General features: G+C 35.8%; 1 protein-coding gene across 1 annotated transcript; it reads right to left on the bottom strand.

Moving 5' to 3' along the window:
* Window positions 1-822: 822 nt before the first annotated feature.
* LOC123812836 (olfactory receptor 6C2-like) lies at window positions 823-1,761 on the bottom strand. Its single transcript, XM_045829720.1, has one exon. The coding sequence runs from the start codon at window positions 1,759-1,761 to the stop codon at window positions 823-825; it is 939 nt and encodes a 312-aa protein (XP_045685676.1).
* Window positions 1,762-12,512: the final 10,751 nt, after the last annotated feature.

The following is a 12,512-nucleotide window of genomic DNA, read 5'->3' as shown; positions in this document are numbered from 1 at the left end:
TTTTAAGAATAATATGAGTTGTTTAATATTGGAAAACATTACAAATACATAGTAAATCATTCATACCTTTGGAACCAAGAAGTGGAACAAAAGGAAAAGCAAAACAACAGATGCTCTGCACTAGTTGGAAATAATACTTGATTATACATAAAGTTACTGCATTCTTGCTATCTGCATTCAAGTTTTAACATTGTAATTGATACATCAGTAGTGATCTATTTTATAAAATTTTAATGCAAGTTTCATGTCTTTACCAGGAATTATCAGTGCATTAGTCTTTTCATTTTAACTTGATTCATGTCCCTTTGGCAATTTTCAAATAACTTTTATACTGGATTGGATCCATTCAATAAAATATATGATCCTGTGATTTTAAAGATTCTTTGTTAGTAAATGCTTTTTTTGAAATCCTAAATTTTTCTACTTATTCTTTGTTTTAAAATATACTTTGGGATTTTTAAATGTTTTCCTTATTACACTTACAAATGATATTCATTCTCTTTAACATTATTTCTCCACTTATTTGAGTAGTTTTGTTTTGAATAGTAATGTGCACTATTGCACCAATATTTTATGATAAGTTTTCCAATTCTTTCAGCATTAGTAAATAAAGGTTGAGAGTGAGATCATGGTTAGATTTCCTGAAATAACTACTCTCATTTTCCTTAATAAAAATTATTCTCAAAGAGGCTGGTCTATAAGGAAATGCAAGGGTGACTTGATCAGGGTCATTGCTGAATGGTAGGCCAAATCTACATCAAGAAGAAACCCAATAGGGTAGAAACAAGAAAACTGCTTGGGGATCTGGACTTGAACACTCCCCTAGTTCTTTAAAAGCAATATTATTCTTTTGACTAAGTGATTAAGGGCTTGTTTCACTTGTTTGTTCCTCAGAGTATAAATAAATGGGTTTAACATGGGGGAAATAGAAGTAGTGAGTATTGATACTCTCTTATTAACAGCCATCTCATCTTTTGCTGAAGGTTTGGTATAAACAAAGATGCAACTGCCATAGGTGATAGAAACCACAATAATGTGGGAAGAACAGGTAGAAAAGGCTTTTGTCCTTTGCTGGACAGAGGGGAATCTCAGAATTGTTCTAATAATACACACGTAGGACAAAACCACACATATTAGAGTCATGATGAAGGTCAACACAGAACAGGCAATAACCATCTGCTCTAGGCACCAGGTATCTGAGCAGGAAATCTTCACTATAGGATTAGCATCACACAAAAAGTGGTCAATGGCGTTAGAGTCACAGAATTCCAGGCCCAGTCCCAAGCTAAATGGTGGCAATATGATTAACAATGCGGTCATCCAACAGCAGAACATGAGCCTTCTGCAGACCCTGTGGTTCATGATGGTCACGTAGTGCAGGGGTTTGCAGATGGCCACATAGCGATCATAAGACATGGTGGCCAGAAGGAAAAACTCTGTTACTCCAAAAAGATCTGTGAAAAATAATTGGCATTCACAAGCATTATAGGAGATAGTCCTGTCACCTGTTGATATGCTGTACAAGAATCTAGGAATGCAGGCAGAAGTGAATGAGATTTCTAAGAAGGAAAAATTTTGGAGAAAAAAGTACATTGCAGTTTTAAGGTGAGAATCCACTAATGTGAGGATGATGATGGCCAGATTTCCAGTTATACTCAGCGTGTAGGTGATAAGTAGAAATAAAAAAATCAGAATCTGCAGTTGTGAGTCATCTGTCAGTCCCAAGAGGATGAATCTGGTTATTGACGTATGGTTTCTCATTTCTGATTCCTACCTTCTGTCCAATTTGCTGGTAAAACTGAGGGAGGTAAGATCTGAGAAGAGAGTGGGAAGAGTTTTACAATGGATTTTGTTTACAAAGGCCAAGAAATATATTTTACATAGATTGGTTTTCCTTGATAATATTTTAAATACTTCATGCTCTCAGCACTGTTGACATATCATTTGACAAGTTAGAAAACTGGCCTTCAAACATTTTTTAGTACAACACATGGTAAGGTCTAATTTTATATTGCAGTGCACTGTTCACACTTAAACACACACACACACACCTAAAACAAAGATTCCAATGAAATATTAATCCTTAGATGCCCTGCTCTCTAATGTTTCCTATTCTAATTTATCTCATCAAAAATACATACAAATATCACCAATTTGATTTTATAGTCTACTAATTGTCATGACCTGTATTTGAAAAAACAATAAATTCTCAGGGATTCTTTAAGTGATATAATCCAAGTAAAACATAATTTTTCCAGGAGTTTTTCAAATATTTACTTTTTTATTTAGTCTTTGGAATAGATTTGCTCATAGTACACTTGTTCCCTGGGAGCAATGAAATTATGATCTTTAGGGTATACTTTTTTCCCTAAGAACTTTTCCCCTATCACTAACCAAAATGTTACTATTTCATTATCTGCTTGACACTTTTTTCCCCTGGATAAATTGTAAACACATGAGGGGCGCTTATGACACTAGTTGTTTCTGTGTTAATCTGCCAAAGCATTGAGGACTCTGTCCCACTGCCATGATCAAACCAGAAATTCATCTACAAAGATATTTCTAATACATAAAAAATCCTTTCCTAGATCTTCCCCATGACGTTCTCAAGTTGTTTATGCCTTCATCTGATATTCACTGATTGTTCACTTTCATGCAGAACACAGAGAGCGTTTTGATATACAACAAATTCACAAATAATTGAGGAGATGTCTGTACACAGCTGAAGAACAGTATCCTTAACATTTTATAATTCAATCTGAAGTTTGACTGAAATGTTTAGACTCCTTGTTATCACTGATATTATAGTAGGCTCTATAAGGATTAAATACAATCTCCAATCTAGCTTCCAACCTTAGCTTTCAATAATTTTCTCTACTTTTTGACTTCCAAATGACCCCTCAACTATTTAGAATATACATGGCTTCTGAAAACACCACCTTACTGAAACGAGTCTTACAAGTTTAACTGGTATTTCTTTAACTCTCAGTGAAGTGTAGCCATTTTCTCTGTACTTCCTGTTGAAGCGTTTTTCCCCCCTGGATAAACTGTAAACACATAACGGTGGTTATGACACAAGGTGAACACACCACTTCACTGAAACTACTCCTGGAAAGTTTAATTGTTATTTCTGTAAGTTTTCATGAAGTGTAGCCATTTTATTTCTTGCATTTGGCACTGTTAATTATTCCTTTCTTCTTATGATGTTCTACTAGCAATTTTCAACTTTTTCATCTCATGGCACACATAAACTAATTACTAAAATTCTACAGCACACCAAAAATATATATCTATTCTGCCAATTTGACTAAAAAAGATATGGTCTTAATTCATTCACACCAATGGCTGTTGTTGTGTTGGCTGTTTTCATTTTTTTTTTATTTGACAGTCTAAGGGAAAGGAACTCAGTGCCCCAACTAAACAGTCAGGTACTGCATGTTTTAAAATTCTTGTGGCACAGTGGTTAAAAATCACTGTTCTACACACATTGTACCGTATCCACCTCCTAGCTTTTGTTTTCCCTTCTGCTTTCCCTCTGCTTTACAAGTCCCTCTTCCCTTACTCAGCTTCATAACATTGACGTTTCTCACATTTCATCCCTATATCCTCTTCTCTGCTTTTCTGTGTTTTCTCCCTGGGAATTGACTAAATCCTGTGACTTTGGTTTAGCATTTGAACTGTGATTATTTCAAAGTGTACCTTTCTAATATGATCTCTTGAAATGTTAGTCATTTGCACTTAGCAATTTCCCACTCACTCTAAGTGAACTTGTTCAAAGTGAAATGCCTCATCTTCATTTCTATTGATCTTTACCTTCTCCTTGTTCATTGTACTAAAACCAAAAGCCAACAGTTATTTCCATATATTAACAATTGATATCAAGCTATATTGTTCTATACTTTAGCAATATCTTGAAAGTCTATTGACATTGTGGGTACTTTCACTTGATTTTGTGGTCTCCCTGATTCTAACAAGGGGGAGTTTTGTGTGTGGTAGTGGTGCAGTTGTGAAGAATGGCTCTAAAAACCTAAGCCTATCATGGTAACAGGCAGGTATTGCGGTGGTCATCTTACATGGACTACCTCTCTGAAAAAAAATTTCATCTAATTATCTGTGGGCTTTCCTCCCCCTTACTCCATACATTTGCTAATTTGTATATGCTTTCACATAATTATAGGACAAGTCTAAAACTACTCTGCCATCTCCTCATTTTGCCACATCCCTGACTCTAATTTAGGGCATTCTTGTTGGTTTATACTTTCAAGAAAGTGTTCTGAGTGACTTTTAACTCATATTACAACCTATATATTCAGCACATATATGATACCTGCATTAAGGCAAAAAGTTTTAATTGACTTATTGCTGTTTGGCAGAAAAGTGGCTTTCCTTTTATGATTTTGCTCATGCTTCCTTAATGCACCAGACACATATTCATACCAGAGATTAATTCTGGATTTCAACCAATGGATGCTCAGCAATTGTTCCTCAGACAACCCCAACTAACTATATTAACATCTGCGGAAATAACTTCACATTCCAGTGCTTATTCAAAGCCATCAATAATTTGGTAAAATTTTTCTTTTAGAAATTTCAATTAACTGGGTGTATGAAGGTCTCACTTGATTGCTTGAAAATATTCCTTTTCTTCAGAAGTGGGAGATACTCTCTACTCACCATCTACCCACTTCTCATAGTAAATCTTTCAAAGTTTACAATCTTCTTTAAAGACACAAAAAACTGACCCTGGTTCAATGTTTTAGAACAAGGTGAGAGCACTTTCAAGAATGTGAGCATCACAAAAGTAACAATAATTAAATAAATATTAACAATAGACTAAGCACTTAAAATAATTAAATAAAATAATAAACTGGAGATATAAGAAAGAATTATATGCAACCCACCTGCCTCTTTTTTTCATTCTTAAGACATTTCATTGGTGCCTTACACAAGTCTGAAAGCTTCATGTCTTTGTTTCTAAATATCTTGAAAAATAGACACTATCATTTGATATCTATTTACTTCTTTTGTCTTTTAGAGAACTGAACATTTTGGGGTGTTTTTTTTCAAATTTAGTTTACTTTATTTTCCCAAACCTTCATAGCATGTGAGCTCAGCAGAACCAGGTTGGGTGGAAGCCCAGACAGCTACCAAAGAACACAGATCTCACTTTTTCCTGCAAACTCCTTCCCCTTCTTGAACCATTAGCTGTGAGTCACATTGCTAGCAAGTGGGAGCTGACTCTGGAAATAGACCCCAGAAAGGAGAAAGAAGGACAGGGATCTGCTGAGAGCAAACTGTCCTTGACAAGTCACAGCTCTTCTATTAGTGCAGTTTTTTTCAAGATTGTAGGTATCTTAAATATATCAGGAGATAAATTCCAATTCAAGGTTTTTTCTAGAAGTCCCTCATTTCACCTATTTTTAGGTGTCCTGCTATTCATGCATAAACCCAGCCCCATCAAAGTCTTTTTGTAATGTAATCTTTACTGTATTTTCCATTACAATTTAGACCCCTTACACCTTCCTTCCCCCAACAATAACCACACTGTTGTCCATGTCCATGAGTTCTTTTTCTTTTTTGCTCAATCCCTCTACCCCATAATTTTCCCCCACCCCACTACTGTCATCTCAAAGTTTTTAATCAATTTAAAATTATGAACTCGTTTCTTTCACCATCATTTAATTAACTATTCACATCTCTTAGAAAATTTTCTAAGCCTCTGAAAAACTACAGATATAGTGGTTTCAGCTGATTATTTATCCCCAAGAACCCTCAGGGTTGGAAGGATGAAGCTTATATTTGCATAAGCTGGTATGTGGACTTCTGGTCACTGTTTCTCTGGACTATACTCACCTAACGGGTAGTTCCTGGATGACACTGATTTATCTGATCATGTCATTTCTATCGTGTGGCCAATATTTTCCTGCCCAGAAACTTGCATTATTGTAAAATGTAATTGCTACTCCAAGGTCTGAGGAAATATCAGGAACTCTCTTGTTTAGATAGACATGATGTTTGTATCTTCCTACCAAAAAATGGGAATGTTTTACAACAAAATTGATGTTTGTTTTATGTGCCAAGCATGCTCAAGTGAATAAACACTAGTCCTAGGTGAATTAGGTTTCAAAGTCATTAATGAATCTTTCATGTAATCTTTTGGCAAGGATCCTGAAACATGCAGCAGTAGGGATAGTGTCCTCAGAGAACTGAAAATTGAAAATTACATTCAACACAGGACTTTTACACAAAATAAAAATTAAATGAAGTCCATTTAATATTTTAACAAATATCACCCCAATAAATAAAAAAAGAACGTGAAAAAGAATAGCCTTCCATGTTCCTCCTTTTTTTTCAATAACATCTTTTAAAGTTAAATTTATTGGGGTGACACTGCTAGTAAGATTATATTAAGTTTCAAATGTACATTTCTATGATATGTGACCTGCATATTGTATCGTGTGCCCACTACCCAAAGTCAAATTATATTTTGCCACCATATATTTGACCCCCTTTAGCCTTTACTACCCCTCTCACCCTCTTCCCTATGGAAACCACCCTACTGTTTTCTATGTCTATGAGTTTTTGTTTGTTTGTTTTTCTTATTTGTTCATTTATTGCTCTCAGCTTTATATGGTACATATGAGTGAAATCATATGGTTCTTAACTTTTTCAGTCTGACTTACTTTGCTTAGCATGATATTCTCAAGGTCCAGCATTAAATAAATACTATTTATTTTTGTATTTTAAAAATAAAAATTATCAGCCCTGGCTGGCGTACCTCAGTGAACTGAGTGCGGGCTGCAAACCAAAGTGTCACAGGTTCTATTCCCAGTCAGGGTACATGCCTGGGTTGCAGGCCATGACCCCCAGCAACCACACATTGATGTTTCTCTCTCTCTCTCTTCCTCCTTCCCTCTCTGAAAATAAATAAATAAAATCTTTTAAAAAACTGAATAATGCAAGTAACTCCAAATAAAATTTTTTTAATAAATAAATAAAATAAAAAATAAAAATTATCAAAATTTTTGTCAACTCACATGTCTTCTTTTAGAAGTTATGGTTAAAAGAGGTCTCTAGAGGCAAGATTAGCAGACTTTTACATGTCTAAAAAAGATTTATTGCTGCTTTCCTTTGCTGACATCTTTCTAAGTTAATAAAGAATATCTTCCACTCTCTCTGCATAGTATTTTCTGGTGATTATATTTTGTTAATTGTGATTTTATTTTCATCCTTCTGTCTACTTTTGTTAAACACTAGAAAAGACAAATTCTGGGATATGGCTTCATTCTTTTAACTTTTCCCCAAATTTTTGCTTTTGTTTTGAACACAAGCCATGGGAACCTGTTTCATAAAGTAGAAAAAATATATATCATATCAATAGAGTTTCATATCCAGATGTCCCAAATTATGAATCTTAGGAATCAAGTACTAATGTATTACCCTACCAAAAACTCCACACATGGATTCATATCTGAACATGTAGTAGAAGGGGTTGAACTTCAATAGAACTAAGAAAACTTTGGAAATCTGAGTACTGGCACATAGTTTAGTAATATCCTGATGCATTGTACAATGCTGGTTACTGTTTGGGGTTCAAGTGGAACATCATCTGGTGTAGTCACTGCTTTATGTGCAGTAATGGTATTGAGTGGAATAGGCTTCTCTGACATCTAAAGAACAAGATGTATTGAACTGATCATCAGAGAATATTTCTAGAACCATAGAAAATATTGAATGTATAATATTTTAATAAAAGGCCTTTTATGTAAATCCATTGCTACTTTGAATATCTGGATTTCTTTAGTGGCTAAGCTGAAGAATAGTGATGACTTCGAGTTTATTCCAAATTCATTGAGCTGACTATTAAGTGATAGGGAAATGTACTGACACAGCCACATCTGAATCATTAACTTCCCCTAAATCCACATTTCTACCAGAACCTACAGTGAAGTGGAAGGTAATGCCATATAGTGGTTAAAAATATAGGCTTTAGGTACATGATTTTCTAACTTCTGTGCTGTACATCTAAAACTAATACAGAATGCTATTGTGTGTAAACTGTAATTGAAAATAATTTAAATAAAATGAAATAAAATAAATCACCAGAAAAAAAATATATAGGCTATCGTTCAAATCCCAGATATTTAACCTTCTATCAGAGTTACTTTGGGAGAGTTGCTTGACCTCTCTAAAGTTCACTTTCCTCAACCTTAAAATGTGATAATAACAGTGTCTATTATAGGGCAGCATTGAGCATTATGAGATACTTGGTTAAAAATATATATATATATATTTAAAGATTTTATTTCTTTATTTTTAGGGAGGGAAGGGAGGGGGGAGAGAGAGAGAGAGAGAGAGAGAAACATCAATGTGTGGTTGCTGGGGGTTATGGCCTGCAACCCAGGAATGTACCCTGGCTGGGAATCGAACCTGGGATACTTTGGTTCCCAGCCCGCACTCAATCCACTGAGCTATGCCAGCCAGGGCAAAAATATATATATTTTAAAGGTCATTATTAACTATCTAATAAATGATATCCATTATAACAGTGTGATAAGGGTAAACAATATTTTTTTCAAGAAAATGGAGCTTAACTGGTAATCACAGGTATTAAATTATTTGAACATAACTGAGACACTAAAAATGTTGGCCATTCTACTTGAAATTCCTCTGCAGCAAGACCAGCTTATTTCCATTTCTCTTATGTCCAGTTGCATCTTTGGATAGCCACATTTCAGGTAAAGGTAACAACACTTGGTAGCAGATTATTAGGGTTGAACTACCATCAAAAAGCATGTACCCTGGATATTCCTGAGTATGCAGAGGTAAGAAGGTTATTTGGTGTTGAGTCTAAGTTTAAGAACACTAACCAAGGCTTCACCCATGCTTTATCATATGAGAATTTAGGAATTGATTTGAGAAGGAATGTATCTCCTCCTAAATGATCTTGTCCAAAAATATACAAGTTGTGCTCTTATGAAACTACTCATTTAAACTGGCTTATATTGATACATAATTTGAACATAATGCAAGTTATATATAAGAAAAGAAATAAAATTACTTATTCTGTAGCTGAGCTCTTGGAATGTTCATTCTCTAAATGTAGAAATTGAGAAAAGTAGCAAATGCATAAGTTGCTGGGGTTTATCCATGTTCTTATTACTGGGGACAAGAAGCAAAAGAAACAGCTTTACCTACCTAGTATTCTAAATATAATATTGGGACAATGCTAGAGTGAGGAGATAAAAACAGTGGTTGGTCTGCCACTCTTGGGAAATCATTTTTCTATCCTCTCTCCCTAAGCTCTCAGAAGTACATTTATGGGTTATAAATCTAAACAGGTAGTCTTTTCCCAATGCTGCTTCTTCAAAGCATTTAAAATAAAATTCAAAAGGTAAAAAGATAATTTTACATATATTTTATTCATTATGCTATTACAGTTGTCCCATTTTCCCCCTTCATTCCCCTCTGCCCTGCACACCCCCTCCCACCCACATTCTCCCCCTTTCCTTCATGTCCATGAGTCATACACATAAGTTCTTTGACTTCTACATTTCCCATACTATTCTTACCCTCCCCCTGTCTATTTCCTACCTACCATCTATGCTACTTATTCTCTGTACCTTTACCCCCACTCTCCCCCTCCTACTCCCCTGGTGCTAACCATTCCTGTGATCTCCATTTCTAAGGTTTTGTTCGTGTTCTAGTTGTTTGCTTAGTTTCTTTTGGTTTTTCTTTTAGGTATGGTTGTTAATGATTGTGAGTTTGCTGTCATTTTACTGTTCATATTTTTTATCTTCTTTTTCTTAGATAAGTCCCTTTAAAATTTTATATAATAAGGGCTTGGTGATGATGAACTCCTTTAAACTGACCTTATCTGAAAAGCACTTTATCTGCCCTTCCATTCTAAATGAAAGCTTTGCTGGATAGAGCAATCTGGGATGTAGGTCCTTGCCTTTCATGACTTGGAATAATTCTTTCCAGCCCCTTCTTGTCTGCAAGGTCTCTTTTGAGAAATCAGCTGACAGTCTGATGGGGAACTCCTTTGTAGGTAACTGTCTCCTTATCTCTTGCTGTTTCAGATTCTCTCCTTCATTTTAATCTTGGCTAATGTAATTATGATGTGCCTTGGTGTGTTCCTCCTTGGGTCCATCTTTTTGAGACTGTCTTGACTTCCTGAACTTCCTGGAAGTCTATTTCCTTTGCCAGATTGGGGAAGTTCTCCTTTATTATTTGTTCAAATAAGTTTTCTACTTGTTGCTCTTCCTCTTCTCCTTCTGGGACCCCTATAATTCAGATGTTGGAATGTTTAAAGATGTCCTGGAGGTTCCTAAGCTTCTCCTCGTTTGTTTGTGTGTTTTTTTTTAATTCTTATTTCTTCATTCTTTTCTGGTCGTATGTTTCTTTCTTCCTTCTGGTCCATTCCATTGATATGAGTCTCAATATCCTTCCCATCACTATTGGTTCCCTATACATTTTCCTTTATTTCACTTGGCATAGCCTTCATTTGTTCATCTAATTTGTGACCAAATTCAACCAATTCTGTGAGCATCCTGATCACCAGTGCTTTGAACTGTGCATCTGATAGGTTGGCTGTCTCTTCATTGCTTAGTTGTATTTTTTCTGGAGCTTTGATCTGTTCTTTCTTTTGGGCCATTTTTTTTTGTCTTGATGCACCTGTTATATAGTAAGGGGAGGAGTTCTACTTGTTCACCAGGGTGGGGGAGCCCAAATGCTGGGTTGTGGCATTATATGTGGTACAGGGGTCTGAGATGGAACAATGACACTTGCTCTGCCCTCTGACAGATTTCAGTTTCTTCCACCACTTCCTCCAAGAAAATTGGGCCCTGCTGGTGCTGAGTCCCATGTCGGTGGGGTTTTATACATGCTAGGACCCTGTGGGTCTCTCCAACAAACTCTCCTGTGAAGATGGGAGTATCTCCCAGCACCTCAAACCCCACAGGTGTTTTCAATTACTGTTTTGATGCTTTATTTCCTCCTGCTGGGACCCTGGGTTGTGCACTCTGTCTTGCTCCCCAGTTTTGCCTGGGTTTAACTGCACACGAATATGGGACTGCCCAGTTCCACAAGCCAAGCCCCTCCACAATCCGCCACCTCGCTGGGTCCTCCTGCTGCTGCCCTGCATACCCGAGGTCCACCAGCCACAGCTCTTTTTTTTGCAGAGACCCCTCTCTGCCCAGCCACCTGACTCCGCCTCTCCTACTGGTCTGAATGAATGTGTTTACTTTAACTCCTTGGTTTTCAGACTTCCATACAGTTCAATTTTCTGTCAGTACTTGTTGTTAATGTTGTTTCTAAATTGCTTCTGTCCTTATTTTGGTTGTGTGAGGAGGCACAGTGTGTCTACCTACGCCTCCATCTTGGCCCGAAGTCTAAAAAGACAATTTGTGTGTGTGTGTGTGTGTGTGTGTGTGTGTGTGTGTGTTTGTTTTAATTGTTGTTCCAGTATAGTTTTCTTAAAAAGATAATTTTTAAGAAGCCAAGTATGGTAAGAATGGTTCCATAATGATTTGGCCTTTCTGGCCTGAGGATCATCTTTGTCATTTCTTTCAACTCATCCAGAAGGTCACAAACTAGTGCTTAAATTCTGCCCATGCACATTACTAGACAGTACAGATGAAGAGATCATGAGTTCAGAAGCCAAAATAACTACCCGTCTGAGGAATATATCCACTGGGGCTAGGGGTAGGGGTAGACAGAGACAAGGTGATGCACCAGACAACATATGATTAAAAAAAAAGGATTATAGAAGAAACACCAAGAACATAAGATAAATATAATTTCCTCAAAAATATAAGAATTACATTGGTAAAATGAAGAAAAATACAAAAGTAACTAGGTAAAAATATTATGAAAGCATACTAAATGAAATAAAGAATAAAACAGACAAAACGAGTATGAGGGGAGATTGAACCAAGACAAAAATAATGAACTGGAAGATTTTATCTGGTAAACAATCCCATAAAGCAACAGAAAACAATAGAGATTAGATAAACAACAGAAAACAAAAATATTAGATAAGGAGGGAGAGAGGGAGATAGATAGATGATAAATAAATAGATAGATAGATAGACAGATAGATAGATAGGTTTCAAAAGACAAGCACAGATACCAAAATAAATCTAGATATGTTATAGGTAAAGAGAAGGGTGGGGGGAGGGAAAAAGAAATAGATAATAATACATTTCCAATAACAGAGACAAATGGATATTGATGAGTATGCTGAAACAGATAGATAAGGAAAATATACATTACAAGAACAAAGTTGGAGGAATCACGCTACCTAATATCAAACTATACTACAAGACCATAGTATTCACAACAGCCTGGTACTGGCATAAAACCAGACACAGAGTTCAATGGAAAAGAATAGAGACCCCAGAAATAAACCCACACCTTTATAGTCAATTAATATTTGAGAGGGGAAGCAAGCACATACAAGGGTTAAAAATAATTTATTCAATAAATAGTGTTTGAAAAATTGGACAGAT

Source organism: Phyllostomus hastatus, unplaced genomic scaffold, assembly GCF_019186645.2.
Source record: "Phyllostomus hastatus isolate PE091 unplaced genomic scaffold, TTU_PhHast_1.1 phas_scaffold_93, whole genome shotgun sequence".
Taxonomy (NCBI): domain Eukaryota; kingdom Metazoa; phylum Chordata; class Mammalia; order Chiroptera; family Phyllostomidae; genus Phyllostomus; species Phyllostomus hastatus.
The sequence above is the reverse complement of the archived record's forward strand: the minus strand, read 5'-3'. Positions and strand labels throughout refer to the sequence as shown.